Genomic DNA, 22,530 nt, shown 5'->3' with positions numbered 1-22,530 from the left:
CCTCTATGAAATGCCTCATGTCTTTTGTCTATTTTTCTATTGGATTGTGTGCTAAGTAGAATAATGGTTCCCCAAAGATGTCCACCCAGAGCTTGTGAATATATTACCTCAGATGACAAAAGGGATTTTGCAGATAAGACTAAATTAAGAATTTTGAGATGGTAAGATTATCCTGGATTATCTGGGTGGATCCCATATAATCACAAGAGTCCTTTTTGTGTGTATGAGGAAGATTTGCCCTGAGCTAACATCTGTGCCTACTTTTTTATATGTGGGATGCGTCCTGATGAGTGGAGTGGGTCCACACCTGGGATCCGAACCTGCAAACCTGGGTGCCAGAGTGGAGTTTGTGGAACTTTAACCATTCAGCCACAGGGCCCACCACCACGAGAGTCCTTGTAAGTGAAAGAGGTGGGTGGAAGAGTCAGAGGAGAGGTGATGATTCAAGCAGAAGTCCCAGTGATGTGATTGCTGGCTTTCAGGATGAAAGGTGGCCAAGAGCAGAGGAACGTGGGCAGCCTCTTGAAGCTGGAAAAGGCAAGGAAATGGATTTTTACCTAGAGCCTCCAGAAGGAGCACAGCCCCAGCTGACAACTTGATTTTCGCCCAGTGAAATCCAGTTTGGATTTCTGGTCTCCAGTAGTGTAATATAATGAATTTGTGTTATTTTAAGCCACTAAGTTTGTGGTAAGTTATTATAGCTGCAATAGGAAACTAACACAGATTCTTTTCTTTTCTTTTCTTTTTTTTGAGGAAGATTAGCCCTCAGCTAACTGCTGCCAATCCTCCTCTTTTTGCTGAGGAATACTGGCCCTGAGCTAACATCTGTGCCCATCTTCCTCTACTTTATATGTGGGACGCCTGCCACAGCATGGCTTGCCAAGTGGTGCCATGTCTGCACCCGGGATCCAAACCAGCGAACCCCGGGCCACCAAAGTGGAACGTGCACACTTAACCGCTGTGCCACCAGGCCGGCCCCCAACAGATTATTTTCTTTTGTTTCGAATGGATTTGAAGATGTTCTTTATATATTCTGGATCTTAATCCTTAACGAGTTATCTATGGTGCAAATATCATCTCCCAGTTGTACTTCATCCCCACCCTTCATATTCTGCCAGCCTCGCTCCCTTCCATCCTCAGCCTTTGCTCAATATGTCTGCAGCAGGACTCTTGGTTAACTTCCTTCTCCCTGGACCATAAACATAATAAGTAAATTATACGTGTTAGCAGGTGATAAGTTATGAAACAAAACTGAGCAGGATATAGGAGAGCTTGGGGCGAGGATGGGCTGTAATTTTAAGTAGGGCATCTCAGGATAGGTCTTATTGAGAAGGTGATATTTTATAGGGGTTTAGCAATGTAGGGGAAGAGCATTTCAGGAAGAGGAAACAATGCAAATGCCTTAAGACAGGAATGTGGCATGTCAGAAGAGGAGTAACAAAACCATCTTGGCTGGAGCAGAGTGGGCTAGGAGGGGAGGAAAGGCTGCTCAGATAACAGAGGTTCATAGGCCCTTGTAAGGACTTTGGGTTTTTTTTGTTGTTGTTGAATGATATGAGGACATTGAAGCATTTTGAGCAAAGGACTGCCATCTAACTTATGTTTTAAGAGGATCACTCTGACTACTGTGTTGAAAATAGACTGTCAGGAGGCAGGGGTGGAAACACAGAGATCATTAGGAAGCTGGTGCAGTGATCAGGCGAGTAAGATGGTGGCTGGGACCAGAAGAGCAGTAGTGAGGTGCCAACGAGAGAGGAGTCCCAGGATGATGAGAAGAGTCAGGGATGGCTCCAATTTTTGGCCCAAGCAAGTGGAAGAAAGTACTCATCACCTGAGATGGGGAAGGCTGCCAAGTTTGGGGGGCAAAATCAGAAATTCAGTTTTGGACATGTTGGGCTGGAGATGTGTATTAGACATCCGAGGGGAGAGGTCAAGGAGAAAGATATGTGAGTCTGGAATTATAGAGAAAGATTTGGGCTAGAGATTTAAAAAAAAGAGTGGGGGGGGACTTATTGGCAGATAGATGGTACCTGTGTGAGATCATCAAAGGAGTGAATATGGATGGAGAAGACAAGAAGACCACTCTTCTGTAGTCACTCTACTGTTAAGAATTATTGGAGAGAAGAGGATGAGCGAGGTAGAGGGAGACCAGGAGATTATGGTCTCCCCAGTGCAAGTGAAGAAAGTGTATCCAGGAAGAAAGAGCAATCAACCTGGTCAAATGCTACTGAGGTTGAGTAAGAGGAGGACTGAGAATAACAGGTTACTGATGATCTTGACAAGAATAGTTTCAGTGGAATGTGAGGGTGGAAGACTGGCTGGAGGGGTTTAAGAAGAGAAAGAGAGGAAAGAAATTGCAGCCAGCTAGTATAGATGACTATTTTGAGGAATTTTGCTGCAAAGGCAAGCAGAGAAATGAGGCAGTAGCTGGTAGGGGGAGTAGAGTTGAGAATCTATTTTTTAAAGATGTGAATTCACTCTTTCCTCAATACCCACCTCTTGTTGGTTGCCATTTCTGTCAATTCTACCTTCATAAACTCCCAGATTTACCTCTCTCTAGCCCATTAACCCTGCCCTACCTCTCATCATCTCTTGTCTGCATTACTACAGTAATAGTCCACTGTCCTCCATGCTGCCACCAGCGGGGTCAGTCTGGAAGCCACTGGCCACAGATCTCCCTTGCTGACTTCTTTCCTAAAGGAGGAAAGGTAGATGCCTGGATAGGGGGTGGATGCTGTTTTCTGTGCACAAATCAGGGTCAAGCAGGAAAGAGAACACACTCCAATTAAAATAATGTGAGGAGAATTTAATAAAGGGACTTTTTCCAAAGAAATGGGCAGGGTGTAGGGAAACCACAAAGATTAGTGCAATTTCCTGAGACTAGTGACCAGGGGTTCCATTACCCCTAGGCTTGAGGGTCCCTGGAAGGGAGGGAATGGAAGATACAGGTTCTGGAAATCTCTGTCAGGCTGGAGAGTGAGTTTCCCCCAAGAACCTGGAAATAAGGGTGGCCCCTGAGAGTTAGAAAAACCCACCCAGCACAGATGTGGAAGTAAATCCAGGATGGTTGATCTGTAAACGTGTGACCCAAGTGTTCGGGAAACAACTAAAGACCATCAGTGTGGTGGCTGTGGGCTCCTTAGGGGAGTAGGGCTAGACTAGGACCCCAGTTGGGTGAGCAGAAATCCCATCAACTGTATTGAGGTAGTGGAGGTAAAATGGTTACAACAGTGTCTAGCACTCAGCAAACACCAAAGAAGTAGTTGCTATTGCCAAACGCAGTCTGGAGAGAGGCTCTGTGAACAGAAAGAGATCACAGAAAAGGGGCATCCCAAAAGCAGCTGGGGGAAACATATTCAGACTCTGGTCACAGAGATACTAGGCTGAACTGAATCCTTAGAATCAAGGCTGCCCCATGGCAGAGGACGAGATCTCAAGGTTTCTTGACTGAGAGACTTGTCATACCGTCCCCTCTTCCCATCCTGGCAGTTCCAAGTTCACTGGGCTAACCTGGTAACTGGGCTTCCCAAGGAGCAGCCCAAACTGCCTTGACCTGTTGATGCAAAAATTCAGGTCTGCCTCACAGTTGTATTTCTCTGTGCAAATTAATACCTGGACTTCCGAGGTTTGGACTACATAAAAGCCTTTATTCTGTTCAAATGCCAGCCCTGCATAGGAAGTAGAATCTACTCACTGCACTAATGAAGTTGGGTTTGGAGCCTGAGGCCTGCAGTTCACACCCCTCAGAATAGCCGAGGGTGCACACCTTTAGCAGCGCTACCTTGTGCCAGTTAATCTGCAACAAGTGGGAAGAGTGAGAATGAGAGGGAAGGAAGTTCTGGCTGGAGGGGGTAGGTAGGCAAGGCACCAGGGCACAGCCAGGAAGGAGAGTAGTGGCTGAAACCTTTGCCTCACCTTAGGCACCTCCTCCAGGAAGCCTTTCTTCATCCTTGCTCCACCCAGGCTGGGCTCAGTGCCCTCCCCTTCACATTTCATGATACTGGTCACACAGAGCGGGGAGCATCTGTTTACTAGTCACAATACATCTGAGCTGCTGGGAGGATACTTTCTTACTTATCTTTGTAGCCTAGGGGTCTGGTATGGAATAGTTACTCAGGTAATGTTTCCTTGAATGCATGATTGAATAAAGACAGAATGGATGAATCAAGGACACGAGGGTGGATTGTAAACCCTCCATGGCAGGAACCCTGACTGCCTTGTTGTGCTGTAAGCCCCAGTGCCCAGCATAGTGCCTGAGTTAGTGCCCAGTATTCTGAATGAGCTGACCAAGGGTCAAATCCCCTTGCCTCTTCCCAGAAGCCTACCCCCACCACCCCTCTCCCGCTGCTGCTGGCAAAGACAGAACATCCAGTGTCCCCGCGCCGCGCAAAGCAAGAGGGAACTGGATTGTGCCTGAGAGCTTGTTCCCTGCTGCTACAGATGTAGGGTCTTGTCCTTCCTCCTCTAGGAAGTCGCCCAGGGCAGGGGTGCTCCTGGCCCTCTCTGGCTAGGGTATTAGGACCTGCAGCGAAGAAGCCACTCAGGCTTCTTCGGTGACGGTGCAGCTGGCTCTGGGGCCCCCTCCAGAGAACAATCCCCAGGCTGCACCACGCCGGGGCGGCGGTGGGGAGCAGGTGAGAGGTAAGGGGACGTCTGCGGCTCTCCACGCACCCTTCCTCAACCCCCTCTCCCGGGTCCCGGCTCCGGAGCCCTCCTGGTAGCCCCACGCTTCGCAAACTTTCGGAGTTTTCCTCCACTTGCGTCACGGAAAAGGCAGGAGGGTGACGGAGTCCAGGAGGCGAGGCGGCGGCAGCTGGCGAGCTCCCCCGCGCGGCGCTCAGGCCCCTCCGGGCGGGAGGTGTCTCCCCGCGAGGACAGACGGATTCGGGGGTGCGGCCGCCCTAGGAACTGATCCTGGAGGCCCGCAGCCCCCTAGTTCCAGGGTCGTCTCCTCCCTCATGCATTCCAATCTCAGCTCAAGCGAGTGACGGCGACGGCCAGAAGGAAAGAAACCAGGAATAGGCGGGAGGGCGGAGCCGGCCGTCCCTGCCCAGCCGGGATACACGGAAGTGCTGTGGAGTTTGCCCAATTCCCCAGCCTGATTCTCCTCCCTCCCTCTTTCTCCCCACCCCTCACCTCCCCCCTCGGCTATTCCCTCCTTCCTCGGGACGCCACCTCCCGGAATCGCCTTTTTTTGTTTTGGAGCTGGTTTCTCGCTGGCTGCGCAGAGGGGCTGCGAGTGCTGGAGGAGGAGGCGGGCTGGGGGCGCAGCCTGCCGCCCACCGGCCAGACCCCGCGGGGCCGAGAGGAGGACGGACGGACAGACGGCCGGGCGCACCATCTGCTCGCGGGAGCTCACTCTCCAAACTCCTGTTGACTGTGTGCGTGCACGCCAGGGGTGGGGTCCCGCGCACCGAGACTGGTTACCGCGGGGGTTACCTTGGAACGGGGGTCCTTGGACTCAGATCAGGGTCAGCTTCAGGCTTAGAAACTGCTGAGGAATTAGACAAACAAAAGAGGCCACTCAGCTAGTAGCCAAAAGTCGCCTGAGCGGCTCGTCGCGCCCTCTCCTTCACCAGGGTGGGGGTTGGCCACTTGGGAGGCGGGGAGAGGGCGCCCGAACCGGCCCAGGGCCGGCCTGGGCCGCTGGGGTTGAAGAATTGGCTGCTCGTTGTGTAAGCCTCAGTCCTTGTTTTCCTGGCCTGGCTTGTTGTGAAGCCGGACACATCCACTCTTGGACTGGATTCAGAAGGCTGCTGCTTTTCTCCTTGCCCCCCTTGGATTTTCTGGATTTTTGAAAACCCAGTGGCCCAGGAGGAGGAGGAGGAAGGAGGAAAGAGCAGATTTGCAGAGGAATGTGAGAGCCTCCCAAGGCCTGAGGAGCCAGAAGGAGCTGGGAGCCAGAGCTGCTGGGGTTTCTGGAACGGTGGCTTCCGAGTGATTCTCTTCTATTTTAGAACATTATTCCAGTGGAAAGTGTCGAATTTTTGCCCTCTCAGAGCTGGTTTCTCCGAGTCACTTGACTTTTCTTCTGGGAGTAGGGGGAGAGAGAGACTCCCCCGTGAGGAACTGCCAAGGGAAGGGAGGAAGACTATGGACATGAGCCCTCCCTGCTCACATGTGTGTGCTAGGAGACCAGAAAGGGCAGTTTCTGGGCCATGGACATTGTTTTGAAGAGGAGGCTGGACAGCATCAGTGGGTGCTGAGACCCCGCCTTAGGGGCTGAGACTGAGTTGCTGTGGCAGGCCGTGAGTTGTTAGTGCATTCTTGGACACCCTAGTGAGTGTCCCCACTTCTGGGCAGGACCCTCTCCTCATCTTTCTCTACCACTGGCCCAGCCATGGCACTGAAAGGCCGAGCTCTCTATGACTTCCGCAGCGAGAACAAGGAGGAAATCAGCATCCAGCAGGATGAGGACCTGGTCATCTTCAGTGAGACCTCGCTGGATGGCTGGCTGCAGGGCCAGAACAGCCGTGGTGAAACAGGGCTCTTCCCCGCGTCTTATGTGGAGATCATCCGTTCTGGCACCAGCTCCAACCATGCCAACTACTCCAGCAGCCTTGCAGGTTCTCTGGGCACCCAGGCAAGCTTGTATGACAGCTCCAGTGTGGCCAACACTTCCAGGAGTGGTGGGGGCAGTGGCTTCCTCTCAAACCAGGGCAGCTTTGAGGAAGATGATGATGATGACTGGGATGACTGGGATGATGGATGCACAGTGGTGGAGGAGCCACGGGCTGGTGGGCTGGGCACCAACGGGCACCCCCCACTCAACCTCTCCTACCCTGGTGCCTACCCAAGCCAGCACATGGCCTTCCGGCCGAAGCCACCCCTGGAGCGGCAGGACAGCCTGGCGTCTGCCAAGCGAGGCAGTGTGGTGGGGCGCAATCTCAACCGTTTCTCATGCTTTGTGCGCTCTGGAGTGGAGGCCTTCATCCTGGGTGATGTGCCCATGATGGCCAAGATTGCCGAGACATACTCCATTGAAATGGGCCCTCGTGGGCCCCAGTGGAAGGCCAACCCCCACCCATTCGCCTGCTCAGTGGAAGACCCCACCAAACAGACCAAATTCAAGGGCATCAAAAGCTACATCTCCTATAAGCTCACACCCACCCATGCTGGCTCACCTGTCTACCGGCGCTACAAACACTTTGACTGGCTCTACAACCGCCTTCTGCACAAGTTCACTGTCATCTCAGTGCCCCACCTGCCAGAGAAACAGGCCACAGGCCGCTTCGAGGAGGACTTCATTGAGAAGCGGAAGCGGCGGCTCATCCTCTGGATGGACCACATGACCAGCCACCCTGTGCTGTCCCAGTATGAGGGCTTCCAGCATTTCCTCAGCTGCCTGGATGACAAGCAGTGGAAGATGGGAAAACGCCGGGCAGAGAAGGATGAGATGGTGGGTGCCAGCTTCCTGCTCACCTTCCAGATCCCCACAGAGCACCAGGACCTGCAGGATGTGGAGGACCGTGTGGACACCTTCAAGGCCTTCAGCAAGAAGATGGATGACAGCGTCCTGCAACTCAGCACTGTAGCATCGGAGCTGGTGCGCAAGCATGTGGGGGGCTTCCGCAAGGAATTCCAGAAGCTTGGCAGTGCCTTCCAGGCCATCAGTCATGCCTTCCAGATGGACCCCCCCTTTAGCTCTGAAGCCCTCAACAGTGCCATTTCTCACACGGGCCGTACCTATGAAGCCGTTGGTGAGATGTTCGCTGAGCAGCCCAAGAATGACCTCTTCCAGATGCTTGACACACTGTCTCTCTACCAGGGCCTGCTCTCCAACTTCCCTGACATCATCCACCTGCAGAAAGGTAAGACCCAGTGCAGGCAGGAGACCCTTACTGAGTCTGCACTCTGCTGGGCACTGGGGATATGAGGATGGCCTAGACAGAAGAGACAGCTCATCTAGTCTTTCTGTCTCTGTCTCATTCATTCAGTCCACAAGTGTGTTGAGCACCTCCTATGTGGCAGGTGCAGGGATATTATTGTGGAGGGTCTGGTCCCTGTCCTCTTGGAGCTTGCTGTTTACCTTCTTGTTGTCTGTTTGTTCATTCATTCGTTAATGTTCTCTGTTTCTGTCTCATTTACTCATTTACCCATCATGCACTGAGCTCTTTAAGGTATCAGATTGGGTCTGGGAATACGGAGATGACCAGGGCCCAGGCCTTGCCCTTGAGGAGCCCACAGGCTCATGAGGGAGACGGACACAGACCCAGATAACAAAGAGCACAGAGAGTGGCCTGTCTTCCCACTCCTCACAAGCTCCCCTCCCTGCCTTTGCAGCTTCGGAGCCTGGTCTCACCGCTGCATATCCTATCTGTGAGCTCCCTATCTGTGTGCAGGAGAGTCCCTGTCCCCATTTTGCAGATGAAGAAGCTGGTGTTCACAGAAGGGTGGTTGCACAGGGAGTCCATGGCCCAGCTGGGAATGTCCGTTCCTCCTGCACCTCCCTAAGGACACATCCCTGTTGGCTGCCTCCCAAGGCCAGCCATGTTTTCAGTTCTCACGGCCCCCTCCATGGGAGAGGAACAGGATGGGCCCCTGTCTGTTACTGTGGGGCTGTCAAGGAACTGCCAGGGAAGTGACTCATCCCGGGTCACCTAGGGGCACCCGGGCTGGGCTGGGGGAGGAACCAGGGGTCCAGGGCACTATCCACATGACCCATCCAACTCCCCCTTCCCGAGCCTGACTTGTCGTCTTGCCTCAGCAGTGAGTCAGGGGCTGACCCGGCAGGTGGCTCAGTCCTGGGACAACAGGCAGGGCAGATGTCAGGAGAGAGGTGTGGTCCTCCCTGGGGCTGCTTGGTAACTCAGGAAGAACGTCTGCAGGGCGTGGGGCTAGCTCCCTGGCCTCTAGGCCCTGAGGTCACGCCTGGCTTGGTGGGGAGTTTTCCTCTGGGTGGGGCCTGGAGGCAGGCCTCTGGACTGAGTCTGGGGGACAGCAAATCCCACCCCTTACCTCGGTACCCAGGAGAGTCTGGAGTAAACCAGCCCTGCTCTCCTTTAGCAGGAGGTTGACTTCTAGACCTTCTCCAGCTCCCAGCCTCCTTTCTCCCCTCACTTTCTCTTCCTCCTTCTCTTCTCTGCCCTTTTTTCTCATCTCCACATACCCCTTCTTCTTGCCTCTTCTTTCAGCTTCAGGAGACCAGAGGCCTGAGTTCTAGTCTTGGCTCTGCCCCTAATTTACTGTGTGTCTCTGGGAAGTGCTTTTCCCTCTCTGGACCTTAATTTTATGATCAATAAAACAAGGGAGGGTTGGGGCTGGCCCCGTGACCGAATGGTTAAGTTCACACATTCTGCTTTGGCAGCCTGGGGTTCGCCAATTCAGATCCTTGGCATGGACCTACACACTGCTCATCAAGCCATTCTGTGGCGGCGTCCCACATAGAAGAACTAGAATGACTTACAACTAGGATATACAACTATACACTGGGGCTTTGCGGGGGGTGGAAAAAGGGAGGGTGGAACCATGAGCTCTTAGCCCTTCAAGAGGGTGGGGGAAGGGACTCCTGGGGAGGGTCTTTTCGAGGATAGAGTGATACCTTAGTGCTGACTGAGCTCTGGGGCAGGGATAGGGTAGGGGAGGTGGCCCGGGGCTGGCTCTGGCCCACTGGGGCAAGTGTCTCCTTGTGCGGAAGTAGAGCCACGTGCGCTGCTGCCAGCGCTAGGGCCTGGGAAAGCTGGTTCGACCAGCTCCTTTGATGGCGTGTTCCTGTTGGGGCAGCTGTGAGGGCAGCAGGAGGAGGGAAGCAGGGCCAGAGGATTAAACAGCTGCCCCCGTGCAGTGCCTGGGGACCCTCACCCAGGGCAGAGCTGGGGCGAGAAGGCAGCGCCATACCCAGGGCTCCCAGGCTCACATTGAAGCAGGAGGGAGTGAAGCCGGACTGGCCTTTCTGACCCTGGGGTGGGGAGACAGAGCTGCGAGAGGCCGTTTCTGAGTCTCCACTGGAGGTGTTTCTAAGAGTGAGGGGCCAACAGTCCTCTGGGGTGACACATTCAACCTCAGACAGAGGCCGACCCACCTTTCCTCCCCCGGAGGACCCCTCTCCAATGGGCCAAGCCCTTCTAGGCTTACTCCTTGTTCTGGGCTCTGCATTGCCACTTCCAAGCCTGTGGTTGGGCAAGTTAGGGAGAGGGGCTTGGAATCTGGCTGGCAGAACTGGGCATGGGGCAAGGGGAAGGTCCCATGGTGGCCCTGTGAGTGGATCCTTTTCTCAGAGGAAAGAGCAGGAAAGTTGGGTCCTGGGTCCCTGGATTCTGTCCACCCTGTCCCAGCATCTAAATGGATGGCCAGTGTGTGGGAGAGGCCATAGATGGAAGGAGATGGAAGGCCTAGGTGGGATCAGGAAACCAGGATTTGGACAAACATTGCCTCTGAGGTGAGCTTGAAAGAGTTTTCTCCCCTCGGTGTCCACGTTAGTAAAATGGGACTTTGAGCCCAGTTGGCGCTGACATGAGGCCCACCAACCCATCTGCCTGCTGGCCCAGTCCCTGGAGCTCAGTCCACGGGTCTCCTAAGAGAAGGCAACCCTATAATTAACTGTCCATGCTAGGGCAGTTTGGAGGTGACAAGGAGCCCTAGGACAGTTACCCTGGGACAACAGGGGAAACAGTGACTGTCTAGGGCAAGCTGGGTCCTGTGGTCCCTACCTGAGAGCCAGCCAGGGCAAGGCTGTGTCCTAAGGCTCATCATAAGCCAGGGAGGTCAGTGCGGTCCCCTCCATTCTACAGATGAGGCACAGTGGGTGGGATGACATGCAGAGCAGGAACTGGAGCCAGATGTGTCTGACCCCACAGCCCAGGCTGTTTCTATTGTGCCAGACGGATGGGGAAAGGAGTGCCCCAAGGGTGCCTGGGGTAGATGAGCCAGAAGTGGAAGGATGAGGGAGGGAGGCTTGGGTCCTCTAGCACTCACTCAGCTGCCATCCCTGGTGGGCTGGAGGCAGGCCCAGGACCACAGAGTGTGCACGGAAGGGCCGTGGAACTCACAGGTTGGCCAAGGCAAAGTGGCTCTTGCAGGACCAAGCTCTTACCTGAGGGACAAGTGGTCCAGCCTCTGTATTCTGGGCCATCATCTAACCCCTCCTTGACCTCCCCTCCCCAGCTTCCGTAAACAAAGAGAATCCTATTGCCACAAGCCACTCACAGCTGGTTTTTGCTGTGACAGAAAAGCATTTTTACTCAGTTGCACGTAGTATCTTGAGCTCTTATTCTCTATCAGCCCTAAATACTTTATACATATTAGTTCATTTAAACCTCAACTATACTCTAAGGCGAGTGCTCTTATTATCCCATTTTACGGATGTGAAAACTCTGAAGCATTGTACCAATGTGATCAGTATCACATCTAGTCCCACCTGTCCCATTTGACAGTGGGGAAACCTGCAGCCCAGGCAAGAGCAGTGGCTTGCTGGAGGTGACACAGCTGGGACTAGGACTCAGACCTCCTGTCTCCAACCTGGGGTGGTGGTAACGCCCTCCAAGAGATGGGGATAAGATGGATTAGGTGGGAGCTTAGGGAATATGCCTGGGACCCTGGATCTCTGAGGCTTCAACCCTCCTTTCTCCGTTCCTGGGCTCCAGCCCACAGGACAATTGTCAGGGCAGGAGGCTCCCCTGGGTCCTCAGTGCTCAGGTTGAGTCCTAAGAGGAAGACTGGGGGGATGCTGGACAGGCTTGAGCCCTGAGCCCTGACTTCCAGCAGATCTCTGGGGCATGTTAGTGTTAGCTGGTCCTGGCCCCAAATCTGAGTCACAGGGTCGAGAGGTGACAGAGAGCAGGGTGGGGCCTCTGCCTCCCCCCCACCCTTGTGGCCTTTGCCCCCCATCCCTGACTTCCTGTCTGTCTCTGGATACCTAGCAGTTGCAATAGATTCCTTCCTATTATTTGGGCCTCAATCTCCTCATCGACAAAAGGGGCCTTTCCTTCCTCCAAGACCATGGGCAAGAAAAGCCCTCTTGAATGCAGGTCCACCCCCACTGCACCCAGACTTTTTCAGGCAGGTGGGATCCAGGCTATTTCAGTGTATTCTCTTCTAGTAGGTTCCTTTTGCTGAAGCTTAACTCCAGTTTCTTTGTCCTGCTGTTTTCTACCTTCCTTCTTATGGTCCTTTGTACCCCTTGGAACCTTCTCAGATACCCGAGTCCATTGTTTGGGGGCCCCACACAAATGCTTGGAGGACCCAGCCTGGGCTCCTTGCAGTAGAAGTGGTGTCTACTCTCCAACTGTGGAGGGATACCTCTGGACCAGGCATCCCCACTTTTGGGGCAGGAAGGAAGCTGGGAACCCCTAGACAAGTCTCTCTCCTTTGGGGCCTCAGTTTCCCCTGTACAGTAGTGGGATGGAAGTGGCATAGGGGTTGGACAGCTGGCCTGTAGGGCCTCTCCAGCTCTGAAGGCTCTTATTCAGGCCTCACCCTGGGTCATGGGGTGATCTGTCTTCTGCTGCCCAGGCCTGGGCAATCAGAATGGAGCAGGAGGTAAGAGGTGATTCAGGGAAGGTGGAGGAAGGACTGAATAGGCTGGGAGCTGGGGACTGTAGAGTTCTTTGGGGTCCTGTGTGTAAGCAGCCGTGGAGATTCTCCAAACTTGAGTCGGTCTGTCTGAAGTGCCACTTTTAGCCAGTTAGCCACACACCTGCCAGCTAATATGGATACTGCCTCTTCTGAAGGCATCCAGAGTTATTCCAGCATATAGAGCCTTGGCCTGGAAGATAGTAAATGCTCAATAAATGCACCAGACAACTTGAGTGAGAGTAAAAAGAATGCATCTCGAAGGCCCTCAGAGACCTCCTTAAAGGAGAAGTGGGAGTGTGGATAATGAACGTGCTGTTCGTGTGCAGGAGATGCTTTGAAGTGCTCGAGTGTGTTGTCCTTCATGCCAACCCTTCCCACCTCCTGACTCTTCTCTGTACCGTAGATTCCTACAGCCCTGGGAGGAGCGAGTGCCAGGCACAGGCCAACTGCCTCCTGCCAGCAGCAGCCCTACTGCCTTCAGTGTGGCTTAGTCAAGTTCCTGTTAATTCAGAACTGAGATTCACTCACCAACTGCTTGTTGATTCATCCAGATTCTTCCAAATTGGGTCCCCTGCCCAGGTTCATCCCCCACCCCCATCTGTCAGCTGGTTATTACAATGGCCTCCTCTAGTCCACTGGAGTCTGGAGTGAGGAGGGGCCAGGTCCTGTCTGTGGGGGAGACACATACAAAGGAAAACTCCAGGTGGCCTTTGAGGTGCTATTTTAGAATCAGCAGTGTGATGGGGTTGGGGAGAGCTCAGGAGAGGAGAGATAGGAGAGGCATTCTGCCGGGGGGTGCTGGGGGAGTCTCTAGTGTAGAAGTGGCACCTGATCAGGGCCTTGAATTATGCATTGGGATCCAGCAGGCAGAGATATGAAGGTAGGAAAGAGCCTGGGGTCACTGTGGAATGGGTGCATGGCCAACATCCAGAGGGCCTCACGGGTCAGGCACATGGGTGGAAACCTTGATCTGTAGGCAATAGGGAGCTAGGGAAGGCTTGGAGCCATGGGTGCCCAGTTTGGCTGCTCTTCAGGTGCTGTGGAGAGCCTCTCAGGGGCTGGAACTGAGGTGGGAGACCCTTGGGGGACTGTTGCAGCAGTCCATTGGGGAACAGTTTGAATCAGTTCAGCAGAGATGTATCAGGGTCTGCTGTGGGCAGGCCTTCTTCTGGGTGCTAGAGACATTGAGCTCAAAGGCCCAAGGGAGGCAGTCAGAGAAACCACAGGGTGGTAAGAGCTGTGGTAGAGGGAAGTCCAAGGCACCTCAGAGCATTGGGAGGCACCTAATGCAGTGGGGGCTCAGGGAGGGTTCCTGGAGGAGGTAATGTCTCAGCTGAATTAGGAGCCAGTATCAGAGATGCTGAGGCCTGTGGTGGGTAGGGACAGGCTGGTCCTGGAAATAAATACAGCTAGCAGGGCTGTGACTGGTGGGGTGTGGGCTGCTGGCAGTGCCATAGGTGGCTGGACTGTGGGTCTGGAGTCCAGGAGCGAGGTCTGAGTTGAGCTTGATGAGGGTGTTGGCTGCCCTTGAGGGGGCTTGTGGAGGGTTTAGAGAGCAAACTGGGGAGACTAGAGCCCTAACCTCCCTTGTCCTCCACTCTATCTGTGCCAGGTGCCTTCGCCAAGGTGAAAGAGAGCCAACGCATGAGTGACGAAGGCCGCATGGCTCAGGACGAGGCAGATGGCATTCGCAGGCGCTGCCGCGTGGTGGGCTTTGCCCTGCAGGCCGAGATGAACCACTTCCACCAGCGCCGCGAGCTCGACTTCAAGCACATGATGCAGAACTACCTGCGCCAGCAGATCCTTTTCTACCAGCGGGTAGCGCAGCAGCTGGAGAAGACGCTGCGCATGTATGACAACCTCTGACTGCGTGTACCTGGCCCCTCCCCACCCCAGGCCTGGTTGCTGCAGTACACTTTGCTCTCCAGACCTCCTGTACCAGTAGTGGCTAGGGGAGTTGGAGGTGGGTTTTAGAGGAGTCATGGGTACCCCTGGGGAAGTCCCCACCCCTTAGAGATGGGGGCACAGCAGGGGTGAGAATGGGGCCAGGAACCCTCCAGGCTGAGGCCTGGGCTGCTGGTCAGTCACTTGAGGCTAGGCCAGGGTCTTAGCCTCCCCTAGAGCCTATAGCACTCACTCACCTGGCCACCCACCCTCATTCATTCAGCAGACACCAGGGCCTGCTGTGACCCCAGCTCAGATGCCGAGCACCAGAGCTGCAGCATGCCTGCCCTCAGGGAGTCCCCAATCAAGGTGAAGGTCAGACATCAAAGAGCCAGGAGTTCCTGGAAGCTCACAGAAGGGACCACTCATTCTGCCAGTCAGGGAAGACTCCATGGACTAGGTGACATTTGAGCAGTGTCTTGAAGAATGACAAAGACTTGCCAGACAATAATGGGGACAATAGAGGAGAGGACATTTGAGAGAGAGGAAGAGTGTAGCAAAGGTGGAGGCATGAAAATACCCCTCTTCTCTCCCTTACCTTTCCCAAGCAAGTTTGGCCCCCCTCAGTGGGGATTCTGGCCTATGTGACAGAGGGGAGGGATATTCCTTGCTACCATGTCCCTCTCCCTGCCCCACCTCCACCCCATGCAGGAGAGGCTGCAGGCCAACTCCCTCCTTACTCCTCTCCACCTGTTGAGTCCCATTGCCCCTTGGTTAGGGCACCATGCAGCATCTTTTCCCTGGGCTCAAGGTGCTGAGACAAGCTATGGACCCCAGGACCCTGGTGGCACCTTCCTGGAGGGGACCCCAAAAAGTTACCAGATATTTGAGTTCACCAGCAATAACTTCCCACATTCTGAGCAGGCTTGGACCTCAGGCTCCCAGGATCTCTGGCCCCTGTGAACCCCAGCATCCTTCCTTTTGCACAGTGGGAAACCCAGGGGAAAAACACAGGGCCGGCCCGCCCACTGCCCCAGGGATCCTGGGCCACCTGCCCACAGCCAGCCGCACTGTGATGCCAGCCAGGTCCTGGTTGGGTTGTGCTGTCTCTCACCCACCCGTGTTTACATCTTTGAGGGGGCCACTCCTTCCTCCCCTGCCAGGGCATGATCCAGCAGCGGGTTGGGGGAACTGACAGGTGCCACCACTGGCCCCCCCAGGAGGTCATGGCTGCACCCACTACTGCTGCTTGAATCTTTTTTCTTTCTTTCTTGTTTTCTTGATAAATCTTTTACAATTAAGATAACAAAAGTATGACTTTTTTTCTTTTGGTCTGGAGGAGGTGAGGGGTGGGGGAAGAATAGAACCCTAATTGTCCCTGAGAGTTATTGGCCCAGATTCTGAGGTCATGGTGGGCCTAGAATTTACCCCAGAACCTCAAAAGTTGGGGTGAGGGCTGTGCTGATGGGAGGTGCTAGCTGGGGAGCTAGAGGTGGCCATGGGCCCTAGCTGGATGCACACCCTTCCCAGACCTCACAGCCTCATCTCTCTAATGGGTGGAGTCCTGCCAGGGGGTTGGCTGTGCTGCTCTGTGATCTAGTGATCTAGGCCTGAGAGTCGCATGAGGAAGGGATAGGAAGCTGTGCCCAGGACAGTCTAATCCACAGGGGATTGCTCTCCCCACAGAGGTGTGTCCCTGTCTTGCCCCCAGGAAAGCCCTGTCCAGGGGAGGGGGTGGGGCTCAGAAACTGTCCTTTCCAAGCAGTCTTGGGTGCCCAGCCCTGTAGTGGCTTCCAAGTGGGAAACGGAGGAGGACCCTCACCCATGCCCTTGGGGGTGCCCCAGGCAGGATGAACAGGAGCATGTTCATACACAGGACAGAAGTACGCTGGTGAAGCCACAGTTCTCTTTCAGGGCAATAGGGACTCGGAGGAGGGAAGGCTGCTGGGGTCCGGGCATCAGGGGAGGCTCTGACCAGGCCAGGGGTCCTGGGAGCTCGTGGGCAGTGAGATGGGGTCAGGGGCAGCAAAGGCTCCCCGTTCAGTACAGGGCGTCCTCAGAGGAACTTCTGGAATGGGCCTCTGGCCTTGGGTCAAAATTAGGTCAGATTTGGGACTTTCTGTGGAATTTTCCCCTCCCTCCTCCCTGCCCTCCATCCTTCATTTTCCAACCCACCCAGGGACCTTCCTGCCCTTCACTTCTTCTCAGCTTTGACCTCCAGGTGGCCTTCTACAGAGGGCACTCTGACCACAGGAGGAGGTCTTCCTGAGGCCAGTCTGCACAGAGGTGATGGGAATGCTCTTCTTCACCCACAGTGCCTGGACCATCCCCGTTCATGCTTCCTGCCCTGGGAATAGTATTACCCTCTTGTACTCCTTCCTCCCACTCTTCCCATCCTCAGAGTGAGGAAGTTGGTCTGACAGTTTTCTCAGGGGGGCTTGGACCCAGGAGAAGAATCAGAATGTGATGTCTTGGGATGGGTCAGGCCTACTCCAGTCATCCTGAGGTCTCTAGGCTGGGAGAGGCGTATGTGTGGTTGGGGAGTGAGGATGTCACAGTCCCCCCCCACCCCCCGGCCCCCGGTTTCTTTCTATCTCTGTGGGTTGGGGTGTTGGGAGAATTTAAGATCCGTCTGGGCTAGCCAGAAACCCTTTCAGCAGGGGACTGGGGGACCAGTTGGGGTGGGTGTCCTGGTGGTGGCAGGGCCTTCTAGCTGGCCTCAGTCACATGCCAGGCAGATGTTCCAGGCTGAGCTGGGCCCAGCTGCCTCCAGTTCCCTCCCTCACTTTTCTGTGAGGTGTTGGAAAACAAGGCGTCTCTTTCTGCCCTGGTCAGCTACCAGGACCTGGGGGTGGGTGTCAGGGGACCCCGAGCCCCAGTCTTGGCCCAGCCCAGGAAAGAAGTCTGCTTTGTGGTCACATGGTAGGGTTGGGGATGGAGGAAGCCCTCAGGTCCTGCATCCTGTCACCTTCTGGACACAAGAGGGCCGTGAACCACTATGCCATAGCTGTACCACAGCTGTGCCACACCTGGAGCAGAGCCAGGCCTGGGGGAGGCAGGTGGCTCTAGGCTCAGCTTAGCCCCGCCCCTCTATCGCATGGCAAGTGCCATACAGTCATCCACATGTCCACAGTCACAGAGACAATTGCCCAACACAAAGCAGACACAGCCACACAGCCACACAATCTGCCCTCAGGCACATAAGCCACACCTGGCCACACACACATAGGCATGGTCATATACTCAGCCATGTCCACAAACGTGTTGTCATCCATTCACAGCATCAGCCTCAGCCACATCGTCACAGCCATACCAGCGACACACACACATTTAAACACACACGGCCACAATATCATACATGCTTATAGCAAAGGTGTCACACATATGTAGCTGCACTTGGACTGCAGCTGCACCACCTTCTGAGGGAGCCAGCTGGGCTCATCTGTCATCTGACACCATCAAGTTCCATTCCTCATTGCACAGATGGGGAACTTGAGGTCTAGTGAGGGGTGGCAGCTAGTAGCATCACCCAGTGGGGAAGGGGGATGCTCCAGGGCCAGCACCCAGCTCTCGGCTGGCTCTGTGGTCTGGCCTTGCCCACCCCTGGGCCAGGCTGCCTCTGAAGGCCCCTGGCTGAACCCAGGCAACAAAGCTCCAGGCATCTCCCATCTCTTGAGCCAGAGCTGAGGCTGCGGCATCTACGCGAGCAGGAGCCAGGAGGTGGTGGGCAGGGCCCAGGCCTGGGCGGGAGGAACATTCCTGCACCATCTCCTCCCCAAGCATGTGAGGACTGGGCCCGCCCTGCCTGCCTGCCTGCCCGCTGACTCAGGCCTCCGGGAGCCAAGCCTGCTCAGCTCACCACCTACCCCAACTTGCTTCCGCACCAGTTCAGCTCCAGTACCTCTCTCCACTGGCTGGGGCAGAAGGAGACGGTGAGCTGTAGCAAAAAGACCACGGGGAAAAAGAAAAATTCACCTCCCCCAGACATAGCTCAAAAGGGCTGATTGTGAAACCCTGCTCCAGGGTTCAACATAGTTTAACACAAACCTTTTTTCCTCTGGTTTTGTTTTGTTAGTCAAACCCCAAATGCAGTCTGGTCTGTTTAAAAAGCAGTGTTTCATACAGTGGTGGCCTCCTTGGTCTGCACAGCAGCCCTGGTAGGCATCATTATTCCATTTCACAGATGAAGAGACCTGCCTAGGATCATACAGTGAGGCTGAGGTGGGGCTGGACTTGAACACAGCTCTCTGGCTTCATTCCTTAAAGTCACATGATTAACACATGTAGGTCCGAAGGAAGAGGGGGTGGCAGATGTCCGCTCCAGAGGTGTGTAAGAATGGGAGGCCGGCAAACCAACTGCTGAAATGCGACGGGACTTTGAGGGTAGGATGAGTCCCACCAGCCCCCAAGGGATGAAGAGGCTGACGACAGCATTGCATGGTGGCATCTACAGTGACTCAGGATCTCCATTTACAAATAACCATGTGTGAGGAACATCCCTTCATTTCTCTGTCACTGACCTGAATTTCTCTTTTGCTTTCTCATTCTCCCACATACTAAAAAAGGTAATCTGAAACCAACGTAGGGATCCCTCCTTTCCCCAGGGATGCACATAAATTTTGGAGATGGCATATTTGATGACCATAGACAGGCCCCTGGCACTTTGAATTTTAGGGGCTGAATCACACACATGAAATGTGCCTAATTCCACATTAAGGGTAAATCATATATACGGATTTGAGTTGGGTTCAGTTTATTACTTGACAATGTCTTGTCTTGTAGGTATTTAATTAAACTTTATTAATTTTGATTTCGTCTTTTCCCTTTCTTTTGCTTCTTCTTTTAGTGTTCTGCTACTTTTTTTTTCCCTGGCTGCCAACATTGTCGTGGGTTCTTGCAGAGCTCCTGGACCCCGGCTCAGGGCCTGTGGTGCCCACTATGGTCCTAGGTTAGCATGGGGCCTTTTGGTCATCTTCCCCCACGTCCTCCCTTCCCACCATCTGCTCCTTTGATCTTCATCCTGAGGCATCTGTGGGTCTGGCCCTTTCTCTGTTTTGGGCACTCAGGGCTCCCTCAATTGCCCCTTTATCTTGTGGGCCTCAGGGAACCTCAAGGGGCTAGCAAAAGTCCCTGCTGTGGCCTGTGGCCTCCTCTGGGGCTTAGGGTCATCACTCCACAGCTCCCACCACATGCTCAAGCACAAGGAGCTTTGCGGGCTGCTTAGAGACCCTGTGCAACCCCCTGTCACCTGAGGTCTTGCTGCCTACATGCAGCTCTGCCTGGGAAGGGGTCCAAGTCCCCACTGCTCCTAGCTCTCCCAACCTCTGGGGCTTCCACCCTCCCCTAGTGTAGGCAGCACCGTGGTGGACACTAGATGGCCAGAATTTCACAACCACCTTGTATGCAAGAGATTATCAACATCATTGTACAGACCAGGAAATGGGGCCCATCAAGGGAAGTGCTAGAGTAGCCGAGCTGGTGCGAGATGGGACCCAGGCCTGGGCCACCCATCCTGGGAGGCAAATGGCTGATGCCCAAGGTACAAGTGGAGGCTGGCTGGAGCCGGAAGGCCCCTGGAACATCTTCTGGGCTGACCTGATCTGCCTTGCTGCCATTTTGGCAGGACTGCTTTGGGCAGGGTGAGTATGAGGGTCCACTAGACAGCCCTGCTACCCCCCAGATAGTAAGAGGCCCCCTGGTTCCTTTCCCTCCACCACCTGAGGCAGGCCCCAGTGGCTGAGCTGGAGCACAAATCCTACTCTTCACACACTTGTTTCTTAAATGCTCCATGCTTCCATTTCTCCATTTATCACAGGAGTTCCAGATGGCTGTTGGGAGGGTTCTGTGAGCAGCACATCAGCTGGACAGTGCCTGCACACAGCTAGTGCTCAGGAAGGAGCAGCCTGGATTCCCAGCCTCTGAGTAGAGCCTCAGAGCAGCCCTGGATAGAGGCAGGCCCACTTCATAAGTGAAAAAACTGATGCGGTGAGCCCCTTAAGGCCTGTGGCAGGGCTGGGCCTGCGACTAGGCCCCTCACCTCCCCTTGACCTTGATCTTTGTCCCCTGTTGTCACCCTGTCTTCACAGGAATCAGACTCCTTGCTGGCTGTCATGGTTATTTGTCAGTCCAGGGCAGGATACTGTCACACACACCATCACACACAGGATGGCATGGCCCAAGAGTGAAGAGATGCAGGCTTACACCTCAGGCCCTCCTCGGGTGGATTCCTTGGGGGGACCTCAGGCAAGGTCACCACTCAGTCTCAGTTTCCCCCAGTATCACTCAAATGATGGTTATCATGATTACACAGGGGCACAAGTTCATGAGTATGGGCATTGTCACTGCTCCAGGTGTGCTGCATCCTCAAAACCAGAGAGGGGCCTTGTGGACTGTGTTAAGAGTTTAGAATCTGGGCCGGCCCCATGGCCAACTGGTTAAGTTCCCGCACTCCGCTTCAGCAGCCCAGGGTTTGGCGGGTTCGGATCCTGGGCGAGGACATGGCACCTCCTTGGAGAAGCCTTCCCTGACCATCCAATCTGAAGAGCCTTCCTAGTCCTAGTCCTCTGACCCCTTACCCTGCCTTGTTTTTCTTCATTTTACTTATTATCAACTGCCAATTCCTATGTGAATGTATTTAACTTTTTATTATGAAAAGTTTCAAAAATATACAAAAACAGAGAAACTAGTATAATGAAGTGCCCACACTTCAGCTTCAATAATTATCGAGGCTGGACCAATATTTTATTCTCCCACATCCCTTGCTTCCAGCAAACTCCAGACATCACACAATCTGATCTGCAAATACTTCAGTGCAAAAGCTAGATTTTAGATGTATCTGTCAGAAGGCAGCCTTCAGGGGAGCTGGGGTTTGTCTGGCTCATGGCTGCATCCCCGGTGCCTAGCACAGTGCCTGGCTTGCAGCAGGTGACCCAGGACATCTGCACGGCTGTGTCTCAGGTCTCCAGGGAGGGTATGTGTGCAGGCTCTGGTTTGCACAGATCTGCCGCCATCATTGAGTGCGTTTGCATGTGCCTATGTGCATGGTTGCGTGTGGCAGTCCCATGAATGTGTGTGTGCACATGTATGTTGCTGCAGGAGTTGGTGGCTGAATGCATGCTTCCTCCCTGACATCATCTCCCACACCTCCCAGGACCCAGTGACTTGCTCCTGGGAGTATTTCCCTCTTTCTCAGAAAGGCTTGGAGTGTGAAAGGGTGGGAGAAGGGTATGCACCAGTCCTTGCCCCATCCTCTAGAGGGCTGGGTTCAGGCCAGGGTGGCCCCGAGAGCCCCTCCCTGTCCTTCTCTGGCCAGCAGGCCAGCAGGAGGCTGAGGCTGTTCTGTCCCGGCTGGCAGAGTGGACAGCCTCCTCCCTCCCTGGCACTGAAGCCCTGCCCAGTTGGGCTGGTGTCAGCTTGGTGGGGCGTGGGGTATGTACGTATGAGGGGTGGTGGTATCCCATCCTGGCTGATTCCTAAGGTTCCTAGGGTAACCCCTGGGTAGTCGGGCAACTGAGGCCACTCAAACTGGGGGCGACTGGCTGCAGAGCTCTGGCTCAGGGGCTCAGCTGCACCGGACTTCCCACTCCCATTCTGCATCTTAAGGGGTTGGCCCTGGAAGGTGGGCAGTGCGGAAGAACATGCTTCCAGCCCAGCACAGGTTTACTCCCAGGGGCTACTTCCTGTCAGACCAGGGCTTTCACGGTTGCTTCTCTCAGCTTGACCCAGACTCCCTGTCTGCTCCAGGGCCCAGTCTCCTCATCTCTCAGGCTCCACATCATCTGCCCCAACTCGCATGCTCTGCCTTCACTTCAGTACTCCCTGTTCTTCAGGGCACAGCCCAGGCTTCCTTCTCCAGGAAGGACCTCCTTCAGGTCTTCCCCGAGTCCACCCCTCCCACCCTGCCCACCTCCACCTAGGCAGGCAGGTTCCAGCAGGGCTCCTCCTTCTTGGGTCCCCGGGTCCAAGCCTCCTCCAAGGAAGGCCAGATGGTCTCTGCCCACCCCACCCCAACCTCAGGGAGAGTCCTCTGAATCAATGGGGTGGGAGTGCAGAAGGGGAGGTCAGAACAGTGCTGCCAGCCTCTCCCACCTAGAACTTGACCCTTGCTGCACACCTCCCTCTCCCTGCCAAAGC

General features: G+C 54.5%; 1 protein-coding gene across 1 annotated transcript; it reads left to right on the top strand.

Moving 5' to 3' along the window:
* The first annotated feature begins 4,573 nt into the window (after positions 1-4,573).
* On the top strand, positions 4,574-19,207 carry SNX33 (sorting nexin 33). The gene is made up of 2 exons (XM_008522267.2): positions 4,574-7,811; positions 14,126-19,207. Exons 1-2 carry the CDS (start codon positions 6,341-6,343, stop codon positions 14,377-14,379), a joined length of 1,725 nt encoding a protein of 574 aa, XP_008520489.1. The 5' UTR covers positions 4,574-6,340; the 3' UTR covers positions 14,380-19,207.
* The last annotated feature ends 3,323 nt before the right edge of the window (positions 19,208-22,530 follow it).

This window comes from Equus przewalskii, chromosome 1 (assembly GCF_037783145.1).
Source record: "Equus przewalskii isolate Varuska chromosome 1, EquPr2, whole genome shotgun sequence".
Lineage (NCBI taxonomy): Eukaryota > Metazoa > Chordata > Mammalia > Perissodactyla > Equidae > Equus > Equus przewalskii.
Note: the sequence above shows the minus strand (reverse complement) of the source record. Positions and strands in the feature narration are given on the sequence as shown.